The sequence below is a fragment of the Notamacropus eugenii genome, chromosome 4, assembly GCF_028372415.1.
Source record: "Notamacropus eugenii isolate mMacEug1 chromosome 4, mMacEug1.pri_v2, whole genome shotgun sequence".
Lineage (NCBI taxonomy): Eukaryota > Metazoa > Chordata > Mammalia > Diprotodontia > Macropodidae > Notamacropus > Notamacropus eugenii.
In genome coordinates this window covers 36,768,870-36,793,210 of record NC_092875.1, presented here as the reverse complement: position 1 = coordinate 36,793,210, position 24,341 = coordinate 36,768,870, and the positions used below count along the sequence as shown (strand labels likewise).

The following is a 24,341-nucleotide window of genomic DNA, read 5'->3' as shown; positions in this document are numbered from 1 at the left end:
GAACACCAGGAGTTGTTGGGAAAATTGCTTCCTCCCAGACTCTGTACCTGTGCCCAGGTCAGACCGAGTCTGGAATATTGTGTTCAGTTCTGAATGCCCTCTGGATTTAAGAAGGACATTGACAAAGTGGACTGTGTCCAGAGGATGGCATCCAGGATGGTGGGAAGGGTCCCTTGTCATAGTGCATAAATTGGTGTAATTGGGTCTTTAACCTAGAAAAAACTTAGGATGGGAGGTACTGTTTTTGATCAGTACCTAGGTTTGAAATATGGCTCTGCCTTTTACTAACTGTGTGACCTTGGGCAAATCCCTCACCTGTCTGGGCCTCTGTTTCCTTATCTGTAAAATGAGGAAATTGGACAAATGGCCTCTGAGCTTAGACCTTTCAGCTTTTGACCTGCCTCTGATACTACTTGTGTGACCTTTGGGCAAATCATGTGACCTGCATGGGTCTCCATTTCCTCATTTGAAAATTGTTGGAATAGATTGTTGATGTCAAACTCAAATAGAAACAGGGGTCACCAATCTTTACCATATTGGTGGTGCATATTGACTTAGAAAACCACTTGTTAACATTGCCTATGTTCTCTTGGTTTTTTAATTTATTTTGTTAAATATCTTATGATTATATTTTTAACTGGTTGCTGGCACTCTGGAATGCTCAGACTAGATGACTTAGGATTTCTCTTTAAGCTCTATCTATGATCATGTAAGATCTCTAGTCATGCCATAGTGGGTTGTGTAGTAGAGAACCTGTGAACTCCAGGGATTTCCAGAAGTAATGGGTAGAGACTGCCAGGAGGCCAGTTGTAGGCTAGATGTCAGGATGAACTGCCTAAGAATGAGAACTGTCTGTCTACAAGTTCAGTGAATGTGTTGCTTTGGGAGATCTCTCTTGTTGGAGATCTCTAGGTAGTGGTGGGAAGGTCACTTGTTCGATGGGGATTCCTTTCAGGTATGAGCTGGAGTTTGAGGGCCCCTGAGGTTCCTTCTAGCCCTGAAATTCTGATGCCTGGGTTTTTTTTTACTCAGTTTCCTTACTTGGTATCTTTTGCCACCCCCAGGATGCCTGACCCTGACTTTACCGTCCGAGATGTCAAACTCCTAGTGGGTAAGTTGCTTCATTTTTCCTTTTTCTGCCCCAGAGATAAAACCCCCTGGGTGTCTTGGGGAGGCATGGAGGTCCCCTGGGCAGTGATGGGGAGGGAGCAGGAGACTGAAGGGAATGGCCCCTGGTCCTCTGGGTATTGCTGCCACTTTTCTCCAAGAGTCAACTTGGTGGGGGCTCTGACATCAGCCCCAGGAGAAATAGGGTAGAGCTAGGGTAGAAGTGTGGAGTGTGGAGGTTGGTAGACTTCCAGTCATACACTTTTTACAAAGGAGGAAACAGTCACAGTTGTGAGACTCGAATCTAGCCCAAGGTTTTCTCCACCGTTCCACTCTTCTTAGGATGTTCCAGCTCATCCACTTTGGATCTTCTCAGGGCTTAGGTGCAATTTATGCTTGGTTCTTGAAGTCCCTGGAAAGGGGACTTTTTTCTCCAGAGAGGCTGCACACTTTCCAGGCTCAGGGAGATTGTCTCTCCTTTCCTTGGTTTCCTCAATTGTGCCTGCTACTTGGATTGGCCTAGTAGCTGTTCCCAACAGGACACTGATTTGTATTGAGGTGTTTGGAAAATTATGGTCTTTGCTTGAGTCTTGGGGGATCTCAGAACTTCTTAAAAACTGATCCTTGGCCAACCAAAAGTGAGTGGTCCAACAGAGAGGGGTGTTCTGGTTGTGCATATTATGGAAAACTCTACTCAGCTATTCAGGAGTGTTCAGGAGTTTATGTGCTATACAATTGGCAGGCAGATCTGGCTTCATTAGAGAAGACTTGGAGGAGATGCGTTTTTGAATTTTGTCAAAGAGCAGAGTTTTATGGAATGACGGAGGGGAAAGAGCCTTCACTTCAGGGATGAAAGGGAAAGGGAAAGGGAGTTTTCCTAAAGCAATAAGGGCATCAGAAGAAGGTCATGCCTGGTGACTTTAGTTGGAAGGGTTTAAAATGGAATCATCATCTTTTAAAATTTTCTTTCTTTTTAATTTTTCTTCTTTTTTCTTCTTACCTTCCTTTCTCTCTTTCATTCTTTTTCTTTCTTTCTTTTTCTTTTTTCTTTCTTTCCTTCTTTCTTTCTTCCTTCCTTTGTTTCTTTCTCTCCCATCCTTCCTTCCTTCCTTCTTTCCTTCCTTCCTTCTTTCCTTCCTTCCTTCTTTCCTTCCTTCCTTCCTTCCTTCCTTCCTTCCTTCCTTCCTTCCTTCCTTCCTTCCTTCTTTCCTTCCTTCCTTCCTTCTTTCCTTCCTTCCTTCCTTCTTTCCTTCCTTCCTTCTTTTCTTCTTTCCTTCCTTCCTTCCTTCCTTTCTCTTTTCATTTTTTCTTCTTTCCTTTCGTATTTTCTCTCCCTCTCACTGCTTTCCTAACTGAATAGTTAAAAAAATGATAAACACAACCCTTACACCAAACACTCATAGTCTCGCAAAACAAATTCCCACATTGATCATGCCCCCAAATGCATGTCTCATTCTGGGTTTTACATTCATCACCTCTCCAGTAGGAGGCGGGTGTTGTGTTTTGACTTCGTTTTTCAGAATCATGGTTTATCCTTGCATTGCTTGCATCCTAAAGTTTTTTAAAGCTGTTTTTCTCAGTAATGTCATTGTGTGAATGATGCTTTCAGTTCTGCTCACTTGCATCAGCATCAGATCCTCAAGGACTTCCCAGTTTCCTCTGAAACTGTCCTTTTGGTCATTTCCTAAGGAATGTTAGTTCCATCACACTCCTATCCCAAGCTTGTTTTCACCATTCCCTGATAGGTGTTTCTAGTTTTTGGCTACTACTAAAAATACTATTATAAATATTTTTGTAGATACATGGAATTTTCAATTCCAAAATCAATCAATCAGTCATCAAGTGTTTATATAGCTTTGACAGGTTATGGGGATACTTGACTAAGCTCTGACAATACAAAGAAAATTCAAAATCAGTCCTTGCTTTCAAGGAGTTTACATTAGAATGAGGGAGATACCGCACCCAAGGAGATATAGACTAGGTACATGCAGATGTGAGTAGGTATGAGGTAACTGGTGAGGGATGGGGAAAGACCTCGTATAGCAGCTGCTACTTCAGTTGAGTCTGTAATAAAAGATGTTCGAGATTCAAAGAGGTGGAGGTGAGGAGAGAAAGCATTTCAGCCATAATCTGGAGTGATAGATGTGAGACACAGACTGCTAGGGTTAAGGAGGGGCAAAGAGCCACTGGAGTGTGCTGATTGGGGGTAGAGGGCGATTTGGTCACCACAGCTGGTCAGATCTGTGATTTAGGAAAGTCACTTTGGCAACTGTGTTAGAGGATGGGTTGGAGCAGGGAGAGGCTTGAGAGGTAGGGACACCTATGAGGAAACTGGCAATAATCCAGAGGAGAGGGGATGAGGGTCTGATTTAGAGTGGTGGCAATGTGCGTGCGGAGAAGGGAATGATGTGTAAATAGAAATGACAAAATTTGGTAACTGATTGGATCTGTGGGGAATGGGGGAAGGTGAGGAGTCAGGGATTACCTGGAGGCTGTTGATGTAAACCTGGGTGATTGGAAGGCTGGTGGAGCCCTTCATAAAAAATAAGGAAGCACGTAGGCCAGTAACATTACTTCTTGCCAAGACTGGGGCCTTTGCTGCGTTATAGTCAGCTTCAGCTTGAACTCTCTGATTCTTGCCTTCATGATACGTAAAACTCCATTTTTATTTAAAAATGAAAATGGTATTTTTACTTGAAAATGAAAATTTTATTTTTATTTGAAAAGTGTGTGATGTTTGATTTAGGATGGAAGCATGGCATAATGGACAAGAGAGCTAGCTTTGGAGCCCGGGAGCCAGGAAGATCCGGGTTTAAGTCCTACTGTGTGACCCTGGACAAGTTACTTAACCTCTCTGTGCCCTGGGCAACTCTGTTAAGATTATAAATGACTATGAAAGGGCTGATGGTTGTTTTGGTAGAGGGAGTTTCTTCTTGTGGTAGTTCCTCTTGCCAATGAAATCACTGACTCATCCCTAGTTTATTATTATTTTAAAAATGTAATCCAATTTTTATTTATTGCTTCTTGTTGAAACTTCATTTCAGAAAACCTCTGTTCTCTTAGCTTTTCTACCCAGGCAACCATCCCTTGTAGGAAACATTTTAAAAGAAAAAGAAAAAAAACAACAGTTGAGCAAAATCACTCAGTTCTCCAGTTGGGAGACATCAGTTTCCAGTATTGCAAACACGTAGTTAACCATTTTTGTAAAGGGGGAAGTTGGAGGAAGAACTTTTTTTAAAAAAAACTTGAACTCTGATGTCGTCTAAGGAGGTGGTTTCCCTTGAGGGCCTTTTCTGCAACTTATGGTCATAGATAATTGCTTAGAACCCATTGAGGTTAAGTGACTTGTCCAGGGTCACACAGCCACTGTATGGCTCAGGTGGGATTTGAATACAGATCTCTCTTCCTGGCCTGTACCACACTAGACTGCCTCCTTGAATAAATTTTTGGAAGTGTGTTCTGTTGGCTTATTACCATTCCTCTGAGAGTCTGAAAGAACTTTGTCTCATTTAGGTATGGGGGACTTTTGGAAGAGAGTGGGAGCAGGGCTTCCCCAGGCTAAATCACTGCTCCTTTCTTGGAGGAGGGTGGGGCTGACCCTTGCAGACTAGGAACCTACAGGCTGGAAATGTATATATGTATTTGGTTTCTGGAAATCTCTTCACCTAAGACCAGCTTGATTGGGGCCCCTTGGAGAGTCTCAGAATTTCCAAGAGCTGTTAACTAGAAAGTTAGGTGTTAATTGGTTGGGATTTCCCTATTGGCTTTCTTCTCTGAAATGTTTTCTCTTCCTTTCCTGAGGCTATCCTGTAAGTGGGTGGGGTCAGCTACCCTGCTCTTTGACCTTTGTCCCTCCCTGCTATGTTGCTGGAGGTCGGGGTGAATTTAGCTTTTCTGGGGAGCTAAGGAAACCTTTGTCTCCTGGAAGGTGAATTATCCCCCTCTAGTGTAGTTGCTGGGTAAATTTTTGTTTGGATTTGTTCTCAATTTCCCATCTGTTCTTTCTCTCCCTTCCTCTTTTTCTTCCCTCCCTCTTTCCTTCTTTTCTTTCCTCCCTTCTTTCCCTTCTTTACTCCCACCTGTCCTTTCCCTCCTTCCTCCCTCCCTCTCTTCTTTCCTCCCTTGCTTCCTGCCCCCTTTTTTTCTTCTTCTCTCCCTCCCTTTCTTCCTCTCTCATTTCTCTCCTTCCCTTTCCCCCCTTCCTTCTCCCACTCACTTTTCACCTCTTATTTCCTTTTTCTCAGTGGGTTTCACTGATTTTAGGGCAGACTTCTTAAATTTTGTCTGCATTTTCCAGAAAGGAAAGGGGGAGGTGTTTCCTGACTAAGCAGGGTGTTAGAATATAGCCTGAGGTTCCACATGTGGTGGGGAACCATCCGACTTTCAAGCTAGAATGTCTTGTGAAAGGTCACACAGTTAGTAAGCAGCAGTGGAGAAGCAAGAGCCAGGGCTCTTTGTGCTGTGTTTTTTGTCTTTCTTTGTACCCGCAGTGCTTAGCACAGCGCCTGGGTCTGTCATTAGTGCTTTCTAAATGCTTGGTGACTGACTGAGGGGTCATTAGATTATCCATCTGCTCTGGCCTTAGCCAGGAGGGCTACTCAGGCCCCTTCACCGAACTCTACTTTTCTTACTCTATAATATGGATCATTGGATCACAGACTTCAAGCTGGAAGGCTTCTCAGAGGCTATTTAGTCCAAATGAGGAAACTGAGGCCCAGAGATTTTAAATTCCTTTTCTTCACACAGGGCTCTAGAACCTGCATTCTAGGGAGGTCCAAATAGTCCAGGTTCCTCATTTTACAGAAAAGAGAACTGAGGCTCAGAGATGTTAAGGAACTCACCCAAGGTCACACAGGTTCTCTAGTTCCAAAGCTTGCTGTGCTGTTCAGTGTCATGGTACCTCAAAAATAACTGCCCAAGGTTTACACTCCCCCCCCCCCCCCCCACTTCCCTCACCTCAGCAAAAAACCTTGGTGATGCTTTTTCAGGTGGTTTAATTTTGCAGAGGCCCAGAGAAGTTACTTTACTCCTCCTTTGTGGTCAGGAAGCCAGCCTTTGAATGGTCTGATGTCTTCTGCCTTCTGGCTGGAATATTCTTTTTCTTACTGAGTCCTGCCCCTTAAATGGGGATGGTAGTTCTACATAACCCCCCTACATAACTGGAAGGAACCTTAAAAATCTGCTCTAGTCTGTTCACTTTACACAGGAGAAAACTGAGGCCCAGGGAAGTTAGATTCTTTGCCAAAGGTTGCATAACTAGTCAGTGTCAGGGTTGGAACTCGAACCCATGACTTCAAATCCATGGCAGAGTTATTGTGAGGAAAGTGCTTTAAATATTATAGAAAAACAGTAGTGTTGTTATTACCACCAATTTATTGTTGGATTGTTTTTCAGTTGTGTTTATCTCTTCATACCCCCATTTTTTTCTTTTCTTTTTTGAGACAGTCAGGGTCACACAGCTAGTAAGTGTCTGAGGCCAGATTTGAACTCAGGTCCTCCTGACTCTAAGGCCAGTGCTTGATCCATTATACCACCTAGCTGCCTCTGTCTGGGCTTTTCTTGGCAGAGATACTGGAGTGGTTTGTTGTTTCCTCTTCCAGCTCATTTTATGACTAAGGGACACAGGGTGAAGTGACTTGTCCAGGGCCACACAACTAATGAGTGTCTTAGGCCATATTTCAACTCTAGAAGGTGAGTCTTTCTGCCTCCAGGCTCTGTGCTCTGTTCATGGTGTCACCTAGCTGCCCATATCATCACTGATGCTGTTTAATTCCTTGATTCATGTTTTCCTCCTCTCTCTCCCTCCTCCCTTCCCCCACACAGAGTGAGACAGAGCTGGGACTGGAGAGAACCGAGCTCTCTTGACTCCCCAGTTCCGGATTTACTTAATCAACAAACTTTTATCTAACTGCTCCATGCTTGGCATTAGGGATAGACTGGTACGGATGGAAATGGGCCCTGCCCTCAGTTCGCTTATTTTTGCCTTAACTGTGTTGTGATGAGTAACCTCAACTGAACTCGGTGAGGATTATATACCTCTTGTGTGCTAAAAACAATAGGTGAATTCAGAGCCCTGTGCCTGGCACATTGTTCAGTTTTTGCTTTTGGTGTTTGACTCTTCGTGGCCCCATTTGGAGTTTTCTTGGCAGAGATGCTGGAGTGGTTTGCCATTCCTTCTCCAGCTCATTTTACAGGTGAGGAAACTGAGGCAAGCAGGGTATAGTGACTTGCTTAGGGTCACACAGCTAGTGTCTGAGGCCTTATTTGAACTCTGGCCTTCCTGACTCTAGACCAGGGCTCTGTGCGCTATGCCGCCACCTAGCTGCTCACCTGGCACATAGTAGGTGCTTAATAAATATTGATTGATTGAGATGACAGCTATGGAGGATGCTATCCAAGCCCGTTGAATGCAAATATAATGTCAGTGAATGGGTAAATGCAAAGTAACAAAGCGCATAAAAAGTAATTGGGGTGGGGGAGGAGGATGGCAGGAAGAGCTGACCCTAGACTGGAGACAGGGCGTTCATGAAGTTTAGAAGGGTAGAGAGAGCCCCTACCATGATACAGCCCATGCCAAGGCAAGAAGGTGGGAGACAAGATGTCCTGTGTAGATAGCTCCAAATGGTTGGGTGATGGTGAAGGTGAGTAGGATGCTGGGAGTGGCCTATCTGAAGACCTGGAGCTGGGGAGGGGATGAAATTCAAGCACTTCCTGATGGGTCATTTGGTTGGGACCTGGAGAGGGAAGGGGTGCCTGGGGGAGGGGGTGGTCAAAGCCTTTGGGTGCCCTTAGGCTCAGGTCAAACACTAGGCTTTTATTTCAATAGGACTTTAAAAGAGACTGTGCTAAGCCAGCTGTAGGCCTGGGTAGCCAGCTCTGGGCCCCACACGCTGGACCCTGGGGAGGGGATGGGGGGGGGTTGGGGTGGGGCAAGGGATTCTTTAAAGCTGTAGGCGGGCAGAGGATTAATTTCCCCTGTTGGAATTTGTCTGATGTGTGTGTGCAGCAGGAGGCCGGGGCTGTGAGCTGAGAATGCAAATGGAGAATGAGGAGAGGGGACGGGACAGGCGGAGAGGGGAGCATGGAAGCTGTTGGCCTACTTAGGACTGTTAGGCTCAACTTGCAAGTGGAGAATTCCTCCTGTAACTTAAAGACTTCAAGGCGCCTTAGAATTGCAGAACCATGGGCCCAGAGGACCCAGGGTCTAAGAGTCAGCACTCCCTAAGAGGTCCAGCAAACGGGGGATTTGGGATATGCTTTGACCCCTGTGAAGAACTCCAGCTAAGGTGTCATAACAGCCTGATTGGAATCAGGGGTGGGAGTGATGGAGGTGGTGGGAAGGAGGGGGACCAGCCCACATGGAGCCAGGAATCTGTGGGGGAGGAATCTGCCCCTAAGGGGGCCAGATCAGTAGGATCAGCGCTGAGAATCTCCCAGCTCCCAGGGGAAATAATAGACTGAGTAGCCAAGAAATTTCATAGCTAAATGGGGCCTTAGATATCATGTGCCCAGGCTTTTCTCCTTTCTACTATAGGAGACTGAGGCCCGAAGGGGTGGGAAGGCAGAAGTACAGCTGGGGTTTGAACCCAGACCCCATGATGTCATCCATACTCAGGGCTCTTTCCATTGCCCAGGGCAGGACACTGTCTCAGAAGTGGAATCTGATGAGGGCATTGGCACTTCCAGGCTAGACCACGCCTATGGAGGGTGCTAATAATAACTCATTCATTCCTGTGACAAATTCTTAGGGAATTCTGTCGTCATTTACATCGATACTTAATTAAAATTGATTGTATTGGGAGAAATTGTTAGGGTCAGAAAAATCTAGGTTTGGGTCCTACCTTTCCTAACTACTTGCTGTGTGGCCCTGGATAAATCATTTCACTTCCCAGGTAGGGAACACAGGTAGACTCTAAGATCTTTTGAAGGTGCAGGAAAGGTGCTGAACTGGGTCGGTCCAGGGAGTTTGCTCACCAGAAGTTCCCATAACCAGTGAAATCAGGTCTAGAGTACAGTTGTCTAATTAATTCTGTTAATAATATATTGGAGAGATTGTTTAGTATAGTGGATAGAAGGCCAGACTGGGAGTCAGGAAGACTAGGGCTTTTACATATGACATATTGGTAGTACAAGAGAAAGGAAGGAAGGAAAAAAGAAAGGAGAGGAAAGAAAGGAAGAATGGAGCTAGGGGAACATGGAAGGAAGGAAGGGAAAAGGAAATAATGGAAGAAAGGAGGAGAGGGAGGGAAGGAGGATGGATTTATTCATTTCTTACTACGTGCCAGAAACTGCTAAATATTGGGGATAAAAGTACAAGCAAAATGAAAGTCCCTGCCCTCAAGGAGATTATGTTCTTATGGGAGGAGACAGCACACCAAGAGCATCTGAAAAGTAGCTGGCCATGCACAACTTGAGTTCTGAAGTCTTCAAAGTCATGAACAGGGTTGACAGGGGAATGAAGGCTGGTTGGCAGGCTCCAAGAGGACTGCACCTGTGTGGGAAAGGCATTTGGCCTGGTGGAGAGGTTCAGGGTGACAGGATGTTCCAGGGGGAGGGGGCTCTAGATTTTGTGGGAAGTTCCAGGAGCAGACAGCTGCTGAGGCATGGCTGGGGGTCCAGAGAGTCAGGAACAGGCCATCGGGAGAGAACGGCTTGTTTCTAGTCCAGTGACCTCTCTGGGCTTGTTTTTTGTCAGGACAGCCTCTAAGATACTTCTAGCTCTAAATCTATGACCTGAGGATCCTGTTGATCTGCATTTTACATCTGCAGAGCTGTCCAGCTGCTCAATATCGAAACCAGCATTTGAACCCAGATCTGACAACAAATTCAATGCTTGTTTGATTACATACTTCCCTGGCTTTTTTCAGATCCAGCTAAAATCTTACCTTCTACGGAAAGCCTTTCTCAATTGTGTTTAATTACAGTGTCTTCCCTCTCCTCATTATTTCCTGTTTATCATGTCTTTAGCTGTTTGTCCATAGTTGGTTGTTGCCTCCTCCAGTAGATTTTAATCTTCTCAGGGCAGGAGCTGTCTTTTGTCTTTTTTTGTATCCCTAACACTTAGCACAGGGCCTGGCACTTAATCCGTTTGTTGACTGATTGAAAGTGGAAAGAATCCTTTGAGGGCAGAGGAGATCCATGTGTGCAGAGGGCTGGTCACTTTTGTCTACATTCGGCAGAGACTTGGTCTTGCATAATTAATCTCTGCTTCTAGGAAGGTCTCCTTCCTTTCTTTACTCAACCTGTGGAGCTAGATCAGAAGCAGAGAACTTATGAAGTCCTCTCTGATGCTGCCCTGACCTCCAGCCTATTGAATGATACTGCTACTTGTCAGGGACATACCAAACTTCTGCCCCCCATCCCACACCCCAGCCCAGCAAGTGAACATGCTGTATAGTCTTGATAGGGGTGAAAAATAGTTAAGAGTTGATGGCAGAGCCCCTGAACCCTGTCCAGGAGGCCCGACTTAAAAGAGAATGTCTCTTCTAATAATAATAATAGGTAGCATTTTTATATTGTGCCTACTATGTGCTGGACACTTTACTGATATTATCTCATTTTTATCCTCACGACAAGCCTAGGTCTTAACCCTGAGTTAGAACAGAGCTGGGATAAATCAGCTGGCTTGTTGCAAAGCATTCTGCTGCATGGTCTCGTTAATCCTCAAAAGTAGGACCAGCTATCATGCCCATTTTGTGTAAGGTGAAACTGATGAAAGACTCAGTGCTCTCTAGGGAGATTTTGGGGAGCTGACCTCAGAGAGAGCTGGTGGGGGGCTAACATCATGCTAGTGCATAGCAGCACATAGTAGGTGCTTAAGAAATACTTGTGGCTAATATAGAAATTGGTTTTGCATGACTTCACATGTATAATCAATGTCTTGCATGCTTTCTTAAGAGGTGGGAGAGAGGGAGAAAATAGGAAATTCAGTCTTAAAAAAACAAATGTTTTTACAAGCATTTGGGAAGTATTTAATGGGATAAATAAAAATGCATTGAAAAAAGAAATATTTGATTGATGTACCAACCAACCAACCAACCAACAAGCATGTATTTTATTTTTTAAAATATACTTCTTATTGATTTAAAAAAATTTCCTCTACTTCTCAGTACAATTCTTCTTCGTTCCCCTCTCAGAAAGCAAGGAAAGGAGGGCAAAAGAAACCAGGTCGACAAAACCAACCAGTTTTTTTTAGATAAAGTCTGACATTATATAGAGTTGTCATTCAGTGCCTTCTCAGTCCCTCTTTGGTGCCAAGTCCCAACTCACATTCATTACTTCGCGTCTGTATTATATTCTGAGGCAGGTAGGCCTGTGATCAGGCCCTTAGTCATGTGATACCTGTGTGACCCTGGGCAAGTCATGTAAGCTCTCTCTGCTTAGGTTTCCTCATCTGGAAAATGGGAATAATGATGGTACCTACTTGGCAAGGCTGTTGTGGGGGTCAGATGAGTTAATATTTGTAAAGTGTCTGTAAACCTCAAAGAGTTATTATTATATTTTTATGTTTATATATAATATATTAACGTATATGTTATCTATAATATCTCTAATTATGTACTTAATTATTATTAAGTTGGATTACTCTAGGCCTTGTGCTAGTTCCTGGGGGATACAGAGTCAAAAAGGAAACAGGCCTCATGGAACTAACTTTTCTCTTGGTGGAGACAATGATTGTAAATGTTTCTGTTCAATCAGTCATAGCCAATTCTTCATGACCCTTTACAGAGTTTTCTTGGGAAAGATACTGGAGTGGCTGGTCATTTTTTTCTCCAGCTCATTTGATGGATGAGGAAACTGAGGAAAATAGGGTTAAGTGATTTGCCCAGGGTCACCCAGCTAGTAAGTGTCTGAGGCTGGATTTGAACTCAGGGCTTCCTGACTCCAGGCCTGGCACTATGTACTGTACCACCTAGTTGTCTGTATACATATACAGGGATTAAACAATCGATAAACATCTATTAAGCCTCTACTGTGTGCCAGGCTAAACTTTGGAATAGGATGCATTTGAGCAAAATGAGGAGGTGAGAGGTTAATTCTGCATTGACTCGGATGATTCTGTGAGTTCTTTGGGTCATACTTTTCATAAATCAGATTTGAGTTTAAGTCTCCCAGCCATCTGTGACCCAAACTCTGCCTCCATTATGTGTTTATCAGTGTTAATAAGAGCAGGGGGGGCCCACAAGCTCCCAGTGGGTTCCAGAGCTCCAGACGTGGCTGATTGACGTAGAGAATCACTGATTTTGGTTTGTTCCCTCTGGCCACGGCACTTAGCAGTCAGCGAGGCCATGACTTCCAGGACACCTGGGGAGCTGTGGCTGGTCCAGAGTCTCACCCTGGAGCTTGCAGCAGCCTAGCTATTCTTAGCATAGAGCAGTCCTGTAAATCACCATCCTCACATGCCACCAGCTCCTAATACAGTAACTGCTGCTCCCGCTTCCCTCTCCTCCCCTCTGGCTCAGGCCCCGGCTTCTAGAGGAATGTTAGGATACTTTCCTGGACTGAATGATGAGTGAGCCTGGTACCCGAGCAGAGGAGGAGGCCTAGAAGCCAGCCTTAGCATACACCTAGCCCCAGGCTTTGCCCATAGGACTTCCCTCCCTGGATTGGGCTGGACCAGATGGGTAGATGGCAGAGCACTGCTAGGATGAGGAATGATGTGGCTCGTGGATAATTAATTTGTCACTGCAACATCTCTACGGCACGTGACATAATATGACTTTTGATCCAGGCCCTTAACTGGGCTTCAGTTTGCTTTAATATAAAATAAGGGAGTGAACTAGGCTGGCAGTCATGGGAGAAGATGTCACTGGTGTCCTGGAAGGAGACAAAACTTGGTGACCGATTTGTTAGGGGAATAGTGGAGGGAGAACAGTGAAAGATGATGTTAATTAAGGTTAGGACCCAGGGTGAGTGGAATAGGAATAATTCCTATTATTTAGATTAGATATTATCATTAGATTTTATATTATATAATTAGATATTATTATCTAACATTTATTTATATATCAGTGTAATGTTTGTAAAGCACAATGTACGTTACCTCATTTGACCCTCACAACTACAGTGGGAGGTGGGTTCTATTATTATCCCCACTTTCCAGATGGAGAAATCAAGGCTGAGAAAAATTTATAATAATAGCTAACATTTGCGTAGGGCTTAGTGGCGCCATAGTGCATAGAACTCGAGGCCTAGCATCAGGAAGACTCAGCTTCCTGAGTTCAAATCCGGCCTCAGCCACTTAACTAGATGTGTGACCTTGGGCAAGTCACTGCACCTGGTTTGCCTCAGTTTCCTCATCTCTAAAATAGGCTGGAGAAGGAAATGGCAAACCACTTCAGCATCTGTGCCAGGAAAACCCCAAATGGGGTCACGAAGAGTTGGACATGACTGAAATGACTGTACAGCAATAAAATACAGGGCTTACCATGGCTAAATGCTTTACCATTATTATCTCTTTTATTTCTTACAATAGCCATGCCAGGCAGGTGCTATGATTATCCCCATTTTCCAGATGAGAAAGGTTATATAAAAATAATAGCTAACATGGATGTGGTGCTTCATTATGGCTAAATGCTTCACAGTTATTGTCTCATTTAATCCTCACAACTGTGCAAAGTATTATCTGTATTTTACAGTTAGGGAAACTGAGGCAAACAGGTTAAGTGGCTTGCCCAGGGTTGTATAGCTAGTAAGTGTCTGTAGGTTGATTTGAATTCAGGTCTTCTTGACTCCAGGCTCAGAGCTCTATGCACTATAGCACCGCCTAGCTGTGGGGTGAATGATTTGTCCCAGAGATTCTCAGCTAACAAATGTCTGGGGAAGGATTTGAACCAATGTCTTTCTGACTCCAAATCTGTCGTTTTTTCCATTATTCTACCTAAACAAACTAGAAGGATGGTGTTGCTTTGAACAGAACTGGGGAAGTCTAGATGGATTTGGGGGGAGAGTAGATGATTTGTTTTGTTTTGTATTTGTGGAGTTTGAGATAGAGATGGGGAGTCAACATGGAGGCCTCCTACAAAGAGTTGGTAAAATCAGCTTGTGTTTCAGGAGATGGTTGGGTCTGTCTCAGGCCATTTGGTAACCGTCTCCGCAGAGAAGCTTATTTATCCATTTGATGCGTATGTGATCACTCAGAGGGAGTGTGGAGTCTGGGCCAGGGTAGAGTTTTTCTGATGTCACTGACTGTGTCATTGTCAGTGACTCCCTTGGAGAGTCAGTGCCAGGAGAACGGGATGGATAACAGAGAGATCTCACTCCTGGGTTAGGAGTGTTCCAACCAGCACGTAATCAGCACTTAGTATAAATGCCTGTTGATTGTGGATTTTGATTCATTGGGCAGGAGGAATTTTGAGGAGAGTCTGCTGGTCTGGAAAGAGCAGGCCCTGACTGAGGCCAGAACAGTAGGACTTAATCATTGCACAGTATTCCATCCAATGGTCTGGCCCATTCATGACCTCTCCTGTAGGGTTCTTCCTATAATCTTCCACTGAGAAACCCCTTACTGTGCCTGACATCCTCCCCTGGGTCTATTTCCTGAGGACTTGTGTAGCATTAAAGCTGTTCATTTGCTTTTTCTCTTTGGCACAGTGGATAGAGCACTGGAGTCAGGAAGGCCTGAATTCAAGTCTAGTCTCAGACACTTCCTAACTGTGTGACTCTGGATAAGTCACTTCATGCCAGGCCTAGAGGCCTGTGGGCTACCCGAGTCTTCCTTACCTCTATCGGAGATCTTCGGTTGGCCAAACCGGATGCTTGTATGAGAGAAAGGACGTTCCAGAGTCGAACAAGGGTTGAGCTTTATTTCAGGGTCTAGTTACAAGTGCAGGGGAATTCTTCCTTAGGAGGGAGCGAAGAATCTCCCAAGGAGGCAAAGATCTTACAATAAGAGATTGGAAGTAGAAGTATAAGTGGGGAGAGAGGGGGAGGGGAGAGAAGAAAGAGGGAAAGCGGAGCCTTGTGTCCTGTCCGCTCCGCCCCCCTCTGCCCCAGAGAGCTTTCAGGCTTTCCTGATCCTACTTAAGTTCTCCAGTCGCATAGTTTGCATCTGAATACCATGCCTGTTAGGTGTGCCCAGATCCGGGGCAATCTCGAGGGCGGGGAGAGCTCTCTCCCATCACGTTTCTCACGGGAAGAGGTGGAAATACACGAGATAGCTCGGTTCACCTCGATTCCCAGTCGTTTCCTGGGGGGGCCTCGTGAGAACTCTAAGATTTAGAAGTTCCCACCTTTACCCGCCCGAGACTGTCCACCTGGAATTGAGCTTCCATCCCCAGCAACTTCACCTCTGTCTGCCTCAGTTTACTCTTATGTAAAATGGAGTTAAGAATAGCACCTACCTCCCAGGATTGTTGTGAGGATCAAATGAGATCATCATAAAGTGCTTAGCACATAGGAAGTGCTATAGAAATGTTAGCTGCTTTTTTTATTTAAAAGTAAGCTTTCTTAAGTCATAGTATTCTAGACCTGGAAAAGGACTTCACCCTTTTCATTCATTTCCCTCATTTTACCTTTCCGTATGTTAATCTTCACTCCCAACCCTAAATGCAAGCCAAATGAGCCCTCCCTTATAACAAAGTATAAAACAGGCATGACACCGTCTTCCAATTCTCCCCAGTCTATCTCTGCCTCTCTCTGAGTCTCTTCTCTGTCTTTCTGGATCTTTCTGTCTCAGTCTCTGAGTCTCTTGTCTTTCTGTCTCTGTCTCCAACACTGTCTCTGTGAGCCTCTCTGTCTCTCTCTCTGACTCTCCTTAATTCTCTCCCTGAGCTGGGGATGTTTTGTTCACCCCACCTGTACCCAGTGAGCAGGTAAAGGTGGTGTAGCTGTGCTGCTATATCTCAAACTGTCTCAAGGTCCTAGGAGTAACTCTGGGTAGGGGGGGAGTGAAAGAATACCCTCCTCCTACTTATCACTTACCACTGTTGCCAGTGACCTCCCAAGCAGACGTTTACCATTTATATAAAATTAATCCCAATAACAAAATTGACTTTTAAACATTTTCCAAATGAACGTGAAAAACAATAACCAGAACACTTATTTACTTAATAGGAAAACATAAGAAAGGATAATCATGACACATCCTCTTCTGTTGAGTCTAAACCGGGAATATCATATCATAACATGTACTTGGTGGGAGGTGAGAGTAATTAACATATGTCTAACCGTAACCCATTTGTGAGTCAGACTCTCCCACCAATGCTAGCAGTGTCCATAGGGGAAAGTAGGCACATACTTCAAGAGACCTTCAGCTTGAAACACTTGAGTAGGAAAACCCTTCTGTTTGGGTAGACTCACGATTCTGGATGAGCTGCTCTCTTTAGAGAATAATCTGAACCATACATCGTCTGTTGGGAAAAGCTGTTTCTCTGTCGTACTTAGGCTGCTGAAACAGGGTCATGCTCTTTTTAGCACATAGCCACTCTGGACAGGGGGCTGTGAAATTGTTGTGGACTTTTATCAACAAAGCAATCTGATGGAGCCTGAGAACTGTCAGCTCTCTCAGATCTTCTCTGGGCCCCTGAGAAGAGGGTAGGGTTAGCTTGCCTTGCTACGTAACATAGTCCACCCTTCAAATAGCAGAAGATTCTGTTTTCTCCAGTCAGCTCTCAGCAAAGCCACATCCTTTCTTCATTTGGCAGTTCTGATGTCAAACTAGCTCCGTCCTTTTTCTCCGTCTTGCATAAAAACAATAATAATTAGCATTTATATAGCTCTTCAAGATTTGAAAAGTATTTTCCAAATATTGTCTCATTTTATTCTAATAACAATTCTAGGAGATAGTTATGGTTATTATTGTCATTTTTAACAGATGAGGAAACTGAGACAGAGGTTAAGAGACTTGGCCAGGGTCACACAGCTAATGAGTGTCTAAAGCTGGATTTGAACTCCAGTTTTTCTGATTTCAGTGTCAATTCTCTATCAGAGAAGCATCTCTATCAAAGTAAGCAGAAAAAGAAACCTCTCTGAGAGGTTTCTCTTTTTTCAGATGGCAGATAGTTCTATATGGCAACATTGTATTTCTCCATCCAATCAGCTCTCAGCAAAGTGTTACCTCTCCTCCAAACACTGCAGATATCAGCAACATTCTGTAGAACTCCACTGTCAGGCAGCTCAGTTCCTATGAACATCCCTTCTGGTTGACCCTCAGAAGTCTGTTCCTGACTCCTCATGAATTCATCTGCTTCTCCTGCTTCTGTCCTCAGACAGCCATCTTTCAATTCTTCTATTGTCTCAAATCAGAGTTTTTTCCCTAAGCAATGCCCATCTCTAACTCAAGATCGAAAAAAAAATCTGCTCTTTGTCAGATATGACCTTGAAAGCTCCTGTTTCCTCATCCCATAGTCCCCAAACAGTTCTTTGATTTACAGTTTTTTAGTTGTAGCCTTCAAAACTCTGAAAAGAATCATATGTAAATAAGCTGCTGTAGCACAATGCCCTCCAGACAGCACCTCCCTCAGTGCTTTGCCTTCCAATGGATCCTGGTTAGTAGAGGGTTACGATTCTAAAAGTGTGCTCTCAGCTTCTTAGGACAGTCTTTCTCTCTCCTTAAGCATTTTTATTTGAAGGGCTGTGGATTTTTATCAGGGTTCTGGTTCCATAGACCATTTCCCTCCTCTCCTTCCTGCAGCCAAAATGTCCATATCACAAAGGGACAAGCAAAAGAAAAGCGATGAAGGAAAACCCATGAACAAAGTCACTATCTGGGAGAAGGAGGCAGTGTGGTGTGATGGAAAATGTCGGTGACCTTGAAGTTAGAGGATCTGAGTTCAAATCATGCTTTTCCTGGGTGTGTCGGAGCCAGGGCAAACATATATTTCTCAGAAATCGATAAACGCTATCCGGTGGTATTAGCCCTATTATTGTGTGAATTGCCTAGAGTTAAGAAAGTGATGGAGAAAATGTTTGTAATGAGTATTAAATTTAAAAGTCTGTGGAGTTTGCTCCCTCTACCCTCCCAGCTGGTGATTGAATATTTATCAGCAAGCACACCACCACCTTTGAGCCTTACTTAATTTCATTACCTTTGAGTCACTTCATTTCTTGGTTCTCCCTTTCTTAATATATAAAACAAGGGGATTGGACTAGGTAACCTCTGATGTCTCTTTCAGCATGACATTAGTGCTAGATAGTGTATACACCATCCTGCCCTTCTGGCCCCCCACCTTTCTGTCTTATGGAGGAAGGTGCTTCTTGGCTACTTCTCAGGTTATCCTTATGCTTGACACTTTTTTCACACTTCTTTTTGAGTTCATACATTTCCTTCATGATATCTTTCTCTTTCTGGGGTAAAAGTTTAATTGGCGCCTCTTTTTTCATTTATTATAGTAATTTTTGTACCACCCCTATCAGTGAACCCTCCTTTTTCACAAACAGAGTCAGACAAACCCAGCTCTGCCAGACAGTGTATGTACCATTTCACACCTGTGACCCCTCTCCAAGAAGGGGGAGATAAGACTTCATCTATGGTAAGCCTGGTCATTGCAAGTTTTGGGCTTCCTTTCCAGTGTTGTTATCACCTTGGGATGCTAGGTGGTGCCATAGTGCATAGAGTACCAGGCCTGGAGTCAGGAAGACTCATCTCATCTTCCTGAGTTCAAATCCAGCCTCAGACACTTCCTAGCTGTGTGCCCCTGGCCAAGTTACTTAAGCCTGTTTGCCTCAATTTCCTCATCTGTAAAATGAGGTGGAAAAAGAAATGCCCAACCACTCCAGTATCTCTGCCAAGAAAACCCCAAATGGAGTCATGAAGTGTTGAACACAACTTGAAGAAAAACAATTATTTACTTCAGAGGTGTAAAACTTGCAGGCCACAGAAACTTTTGAGTGACAAAAGTGGCAGATTAAATGTAATTGGGAAATGTTTAACAAAAATAATCAATAAACATTTATTAAGCGCCTACTGTGAACTAGGCACTGTGTTAAGTGCTGAGGAAACAAAAAGGTCAAAGGACTTCATGAACCCATTTGAGGTTTTCTTGACAGAGATCATGGAGTGGTTTGCCATTTCCTTTTCCAGCTCATTTTACAAATGAGGAAACTGAGGCAAAGAAGGTGAAATGACTTGCCCAGGGTCACACAGCTAGTAAGTGTCTGAGGCCAGATTTAAACTCAGGAACTTATGGTCTAAAGGGGAAGAAAACATGCTTACAAATGTATACAAAGCAAGCTGTGTACAGGATAAATAGGAAATAGTAAAGAGTAATAATAGATAGATAATAAAATAGGAAATGATCAGCAGAGGGAAGTCATTAGAATTTAGAGGGGTTAGGGAAAACTTCCTGTAAAAGATGGGATATTAGCTGGGACTTTGGGGAAGCCAGGGAGGACAATAGTCATTGTGGAGGCAAAGAGAGCCTTCCAGACATGGGTAGACAGACAGAGAGAATGCCTGGAGCCCAGAGAGGGAGAGTCTTATTCCTGGAACCACCAGGAGGCCAGTGTCACTTGAACAAAGTGTATGTGTTAGGGAGTAAGGTGTAAGAAGACTAGAAAAGTGGGAGAGAACTAGGTTAGAAAGGTCTTTGAAGGCCAATGAGGATTTTTGTATTTGACCCTGGAGGTGGAAGGGAGTCACTGGAGTTTATGCATTAGGGAGATGACACAGTCAGACTTGCATTTTAGGAAAATCTCTCTGGTGGCTGAATGGAGGATGGATTGGAATGAGGAGAGCCTGGAGGCAGGTATACCCACCCCCCACCAGCTATTGTGGTAATCCATTCATGAGGTGATGATGGTCTGCACCAGGGTGGGGAACCGCATAAGACAGGACAGTGGGATGTATTGGAGAGTCCTTGGCAACGTTGGATATGGGGGGTAAGAGAAAGTAAAGCAACCGGGCTGACGCCTAGGTTGGGAGCGTGGGGAGCTGGGAGGATGATATTGCCTGGATAGTAAAAGGGATGGGATGGGAGAGGGAAAGGTCTTAGAGGGAAAGACAATGAGTTCTACTTTGCATGTGAATTGGAGATATCTGCAGTTGGAGATACAAAACTGGACATCAGCAGAGAGACTGGGGTGGAAAAGGCGGATTCTCAAACCATCAACACAGAGATGGTCATTAGATCCACAGGAGCTGTTGAGATCACCAAATGAAGGAGTATAGAGGGGAAAGAGGAGAGGACCTAAAGCAGAACCCTATGGGACACCTCTGGTTAGAGGTTGTGATCTGGAGGAGAATCCCTTGGATGAGGAGAGGTAAAGCCAAATACCTAGAGAGAAGAAAGTCCCAAGGAGGGAGAGGGTTTTCAACAGTGTCAGTGGTTGCAGAGAAGTCAAAGAGAATGAGGATTGAGAAAAAAAATTTAGCGCAATGTAAATAATGTTGATTTGTGGTTTTCTACATCAGTATGCTAAACTGTTTCTATTTGAGTTCAAGGCTCTACTTGACATTATTAATAGTAGTCACTGGGTTTACTGTTCTTCTGGTTTCCCTACTTGGGTCTGCATCAGCGTGTACAAGTCTTCCCAAGTTTGTCTGAATTTTCTGGTGCCGTCATAGGACATGATAATCACATGCTGCAGCATTTGTTCAGATGTTGTCCATATCATGGGAGCCACTCTATTTCTAGTCTTTAGCAACCACAGAAAATGGAGCTGTGAACATCTTGGTGCCTGGGGGGCTTTTCTTTTCAGTCTTTGATCGACCTTTGAGCTCTGGCTAGTAGTCAGATTGCTAAATCTAAAGACCTTGGTAATGTGATGGCTTTAATGCTATTTCTCAAGTGCAAGGTGTCTTTATGTGATCACCGAGCATATGCTCAGGGACCTTAGAGGGACCTCAGAGTCTTCCAGTCTGATCCTCTTCTTGGCAAAGTGACGAATCTAAGGACATAGAGACCGTTAAATGGGAATACTCCTCTCCCTGGTCCTTTGAGTCAGCCTCCAAGTAATACTAGGTAGTTGGGTGCCACAGTGCACAGAATGCTGGTCCTGGAGTCAGGAAGACCTGAGTTCAAATCTGGTGTCAGACACTTACTAGCTGTGTGACCCTGGGCAAGTCACTTCCCCCTGTTTGCCTCAGTTTCCTCATCTGTAAAATGAGCTGGAGAAGGAAATGGTAAACTACTCCGATATCTCTGCCAAGAAAACCCCAAATGGGCTCATGAAGAATTAGACACAACTGAACAATAAGAGGAATATTTCTAATGTATTTTTCTCCAAGAAATACCTGTAAATCATCCTTTGGCTTAACCGCCACTTTCATTCTTGTTCATCTTTCATTTATAGAAAGAATGTCAGAATTCATCTGACTTACTTCTGTTCCTCTAGCAGCATGCCTGCATGTTGGACATTGGACTGGGAAACTCACCAGTCACCAATTTGGAGATTGGGGAGGACCTAAAAACCGTGTGTTTCTCAGTACCAATCGTCACTCTCACTGTAGGAGCAGGAGGGAGTCACACAGCTTTGAGAGCTATTAACAAATTTCCAGATTCAGTTAATGGGGAAAAAAAAGCTAACATTTATAAGGTACCTACTATTTGTTAGGTACTTCAACCCTCACACTCCTGGGAGATAAGTACTGTTATACTCATTTTACAGATGAGAAAACTGAGGCATACAAAGGTACAGTGACTTGGACAGGGTCACAGAGCTAGCAAGTGTCTGAGAGAGATTTAAGCTCAGCTATTCCTGATTCTGGGTCCAGCGCTCTGATCCACTGAGCCACTCTACTGGCTCAATCCCTTATTCTTCATAGGGCTCTTATCAGGTTTGGACCTTAGCTCATTATGACTGCATCCCCTCACCATCACCTGGGGAAGGGATTATTATGACCATTTTATAGATGGGGAAAATGAGGCATAGGAGAAGAGAAAGGATTTGCTTAAAGGCAAACCAGTTCTCATCTCCTGACTTCCTGACTCCCAGGTCATGGTTCTTTGTCCCATCCCCCTTGAACAAAGCACCAAGGCAGGGAGAAGAGGAGAGTGGAGGCAAAGACAGGAGGGGTTAAAGGAGGAAAGTGAACCCAGGGCACTGAGCTGAAGAGGGAATCCAAGGCCCTTGGTGGAAGAAGGTCCAGCTGGGACCTGGGAGGGGAGGGGGCAGGGGACAATACTGAAGACGTTAGGGAAGGTGGCAGGGTTGTCCGGGAGGGACAACTGTGTCCTGCTGTGAATGGATCTTGGGGACAATTGTTTTTGGATGAGGATTTGGAGATCTACGTAGGCCCAGAACTGGTTCAGCGATGCCCTCTAGTGGATTTCTTCTCTCCAAAGAAAAAGAAAGTTGTCTTTTTTGGCCGAAGGCAACCAGACACCAAACAGATGATCAGGCAGACTGTGCAATTTTCTCTTCTTTCCTGTATTAACAATTTAAAAAAAAAAATGGATATCTTTGGTTTTTATATCACCTATGTTTCTCAGTATGTCTTTGCCCCTTCTAAAAACCATCTCGTAACAAAGAAGAAAAAAAAGAGGAAAAAACCAGTCTATCAAAACTAACCAACATATTGAAAAAGTCTTATATGCAGTGCTTTAGAGCCTACTTCTCCACCTTTCCAAAGAAGCAGGGGCAAGGTTTCTCCGTATCTCTCTTTTGGGAGACTAAGCTTGAACTAATTCCCAGTGGTCACAGAGTACACATATCGACTCCCTTGAGTCTTATAAGTACCCTGGGAACGAGGTCCTATGGTCCTTACCCCAATTTTACAGATGAAATTGAGTCAAGTAACTTACCCAAGAGATGACATTCTTTACCTCAAAGGTAGTGGTTGAACCACCTGCGACACTAAACTCCTGTCCTGATTCAGGTGCCATTGCAAAGGGTTTCATGCCAATAACTCACATTGAAAGTTTTTGCATAAATAAATGTTATGTCAGTGACATAATAAATATAATAAAATTTAGGTATATTATAATAGAAACACGTAAGTATATTTTTATTACCATGTAATGCATATGACAATATGACGTATATAATATATAAATTATATAGATAGCAAATATAGTAGATAACATAATAAATGTCATATTCATGAATATAATAAATATGAAGTTTAGTTATAATATGGAAATATATATTATATAATGTATATGATATATAATATATAAATTATGCAAATGTAACATATAGTAAATAACAGTAAACTTTATATTAATGACAGATATAATAAAACAGATATGTAATGGAAATATACGTATGTATGATGTCACATATATGATATGATATACAAATTATATAGATCTATTATAAATATGAATATAGTAAGTTACATAATGCATAAATGTTATATCGACTTTTTTTTATGCCGAAACCACATCCCAGTGGTTTCCATACCACCAACTGTCTCCTGCAACAAAGCATAGCCAAGCAAGACTAGTCACCACCTGGGTCATATCTAACAGGGTATGCCTTCTTCTGCACCTGTAGTCCCTCCCCTCTGTGTTGAGACAAGGGATACATGTTTTGCCTTCAGTCCTCTGCAGTCAAGGTTGGCGACTGGTCAGAGTGCCAATATTTTTCACATTGCTATAATGTTCTCTGGTGAGAAAAGTATTGTTACCTCCTGTTTTCTAGATGAGGAAAGTGAGGTTTATAGAGTCACAGGGCTGTGTAAGGGACCTCAGAAGCCATCTGTTCTAACTCTTCTGATTTTACAGATGATGAAAATGTGTACTGTGACATCATGATTTGCCCAAGGTCATCAGGTCCTTTGACTCCATAGCCAGTGTTTAGTCTGATTCCCTGTAGGCCGTACACAGCAAAGGCAGGATTTGAATCTAGATTCTCTGACCCCAGTTATGTTGCATCCTTAGGAACTCAGATCTCTTATCTCTTCCTCAGTCAATTTGTGGGGGACAGTGGGATTCCCTGCTGGGTCAAGTAGTCAGTCAGTAATCATTGGTTAAGCTCCAACTACGTGCCAGGTCCTGGGCACACAGAGAAAGGCAATGCCCATGTTCACAGCCCTGTGGATGGATGGATGGATGTGGTTGGGCTGGGGAAGGCACAGCTTTCTGAGTTCTGAGTCCTGAGTCAGCCGGGGTGCCTGTGTGTGGGTTCTGCCACCAGGGAGCCGGCGATTGGTGGATGTGATGGACGTCAACAGCCAAAAGGGTACGGAGATGAGCATGTCCCAGTTCGTGCGCTACTATGAGATGCCTGAAAGCCAACGGGAGAGATTATACAATGTCATCAGCCTCGAGTTCAGCCACACGAAGCTGGAGAACCTGGTCAAGCGGCCCAATGTGGTAAAGACCATTGATCCCTCCCTTCCTTCCCCAGGG

General features: G+C 43.9%; 1 protein-coding gene across 3 annotated transcripts in view; it reads left to right on the top strand.

Annotated features, from left to right (window-relative positions):
• The window catches only part of KDM2B (lysine demethylase 2B), a 133,070-nt gene that overhangs the window by 7,350 nt on the left and 101,379 nt on the right, over window positions 1-24,341 (top strand). For all 3 annotated transcript variants that reach the window (XM_072600517.1, XM_072600516.1, XM_072600519.1), the window contains 2 exons: window positions 1,065-1,111; window positions 24,127-24,305. In XM_072600517.1, the coding sequence (XP_072456618.1) occupies window positions 1,065-1,111; window positions 24,127-24,305 (226 nt within the window). The remainder of the gene's footprint in view (window positions 1-1,064; window positions 1,112-24,126; window positions 24,306-24,341) is intronic.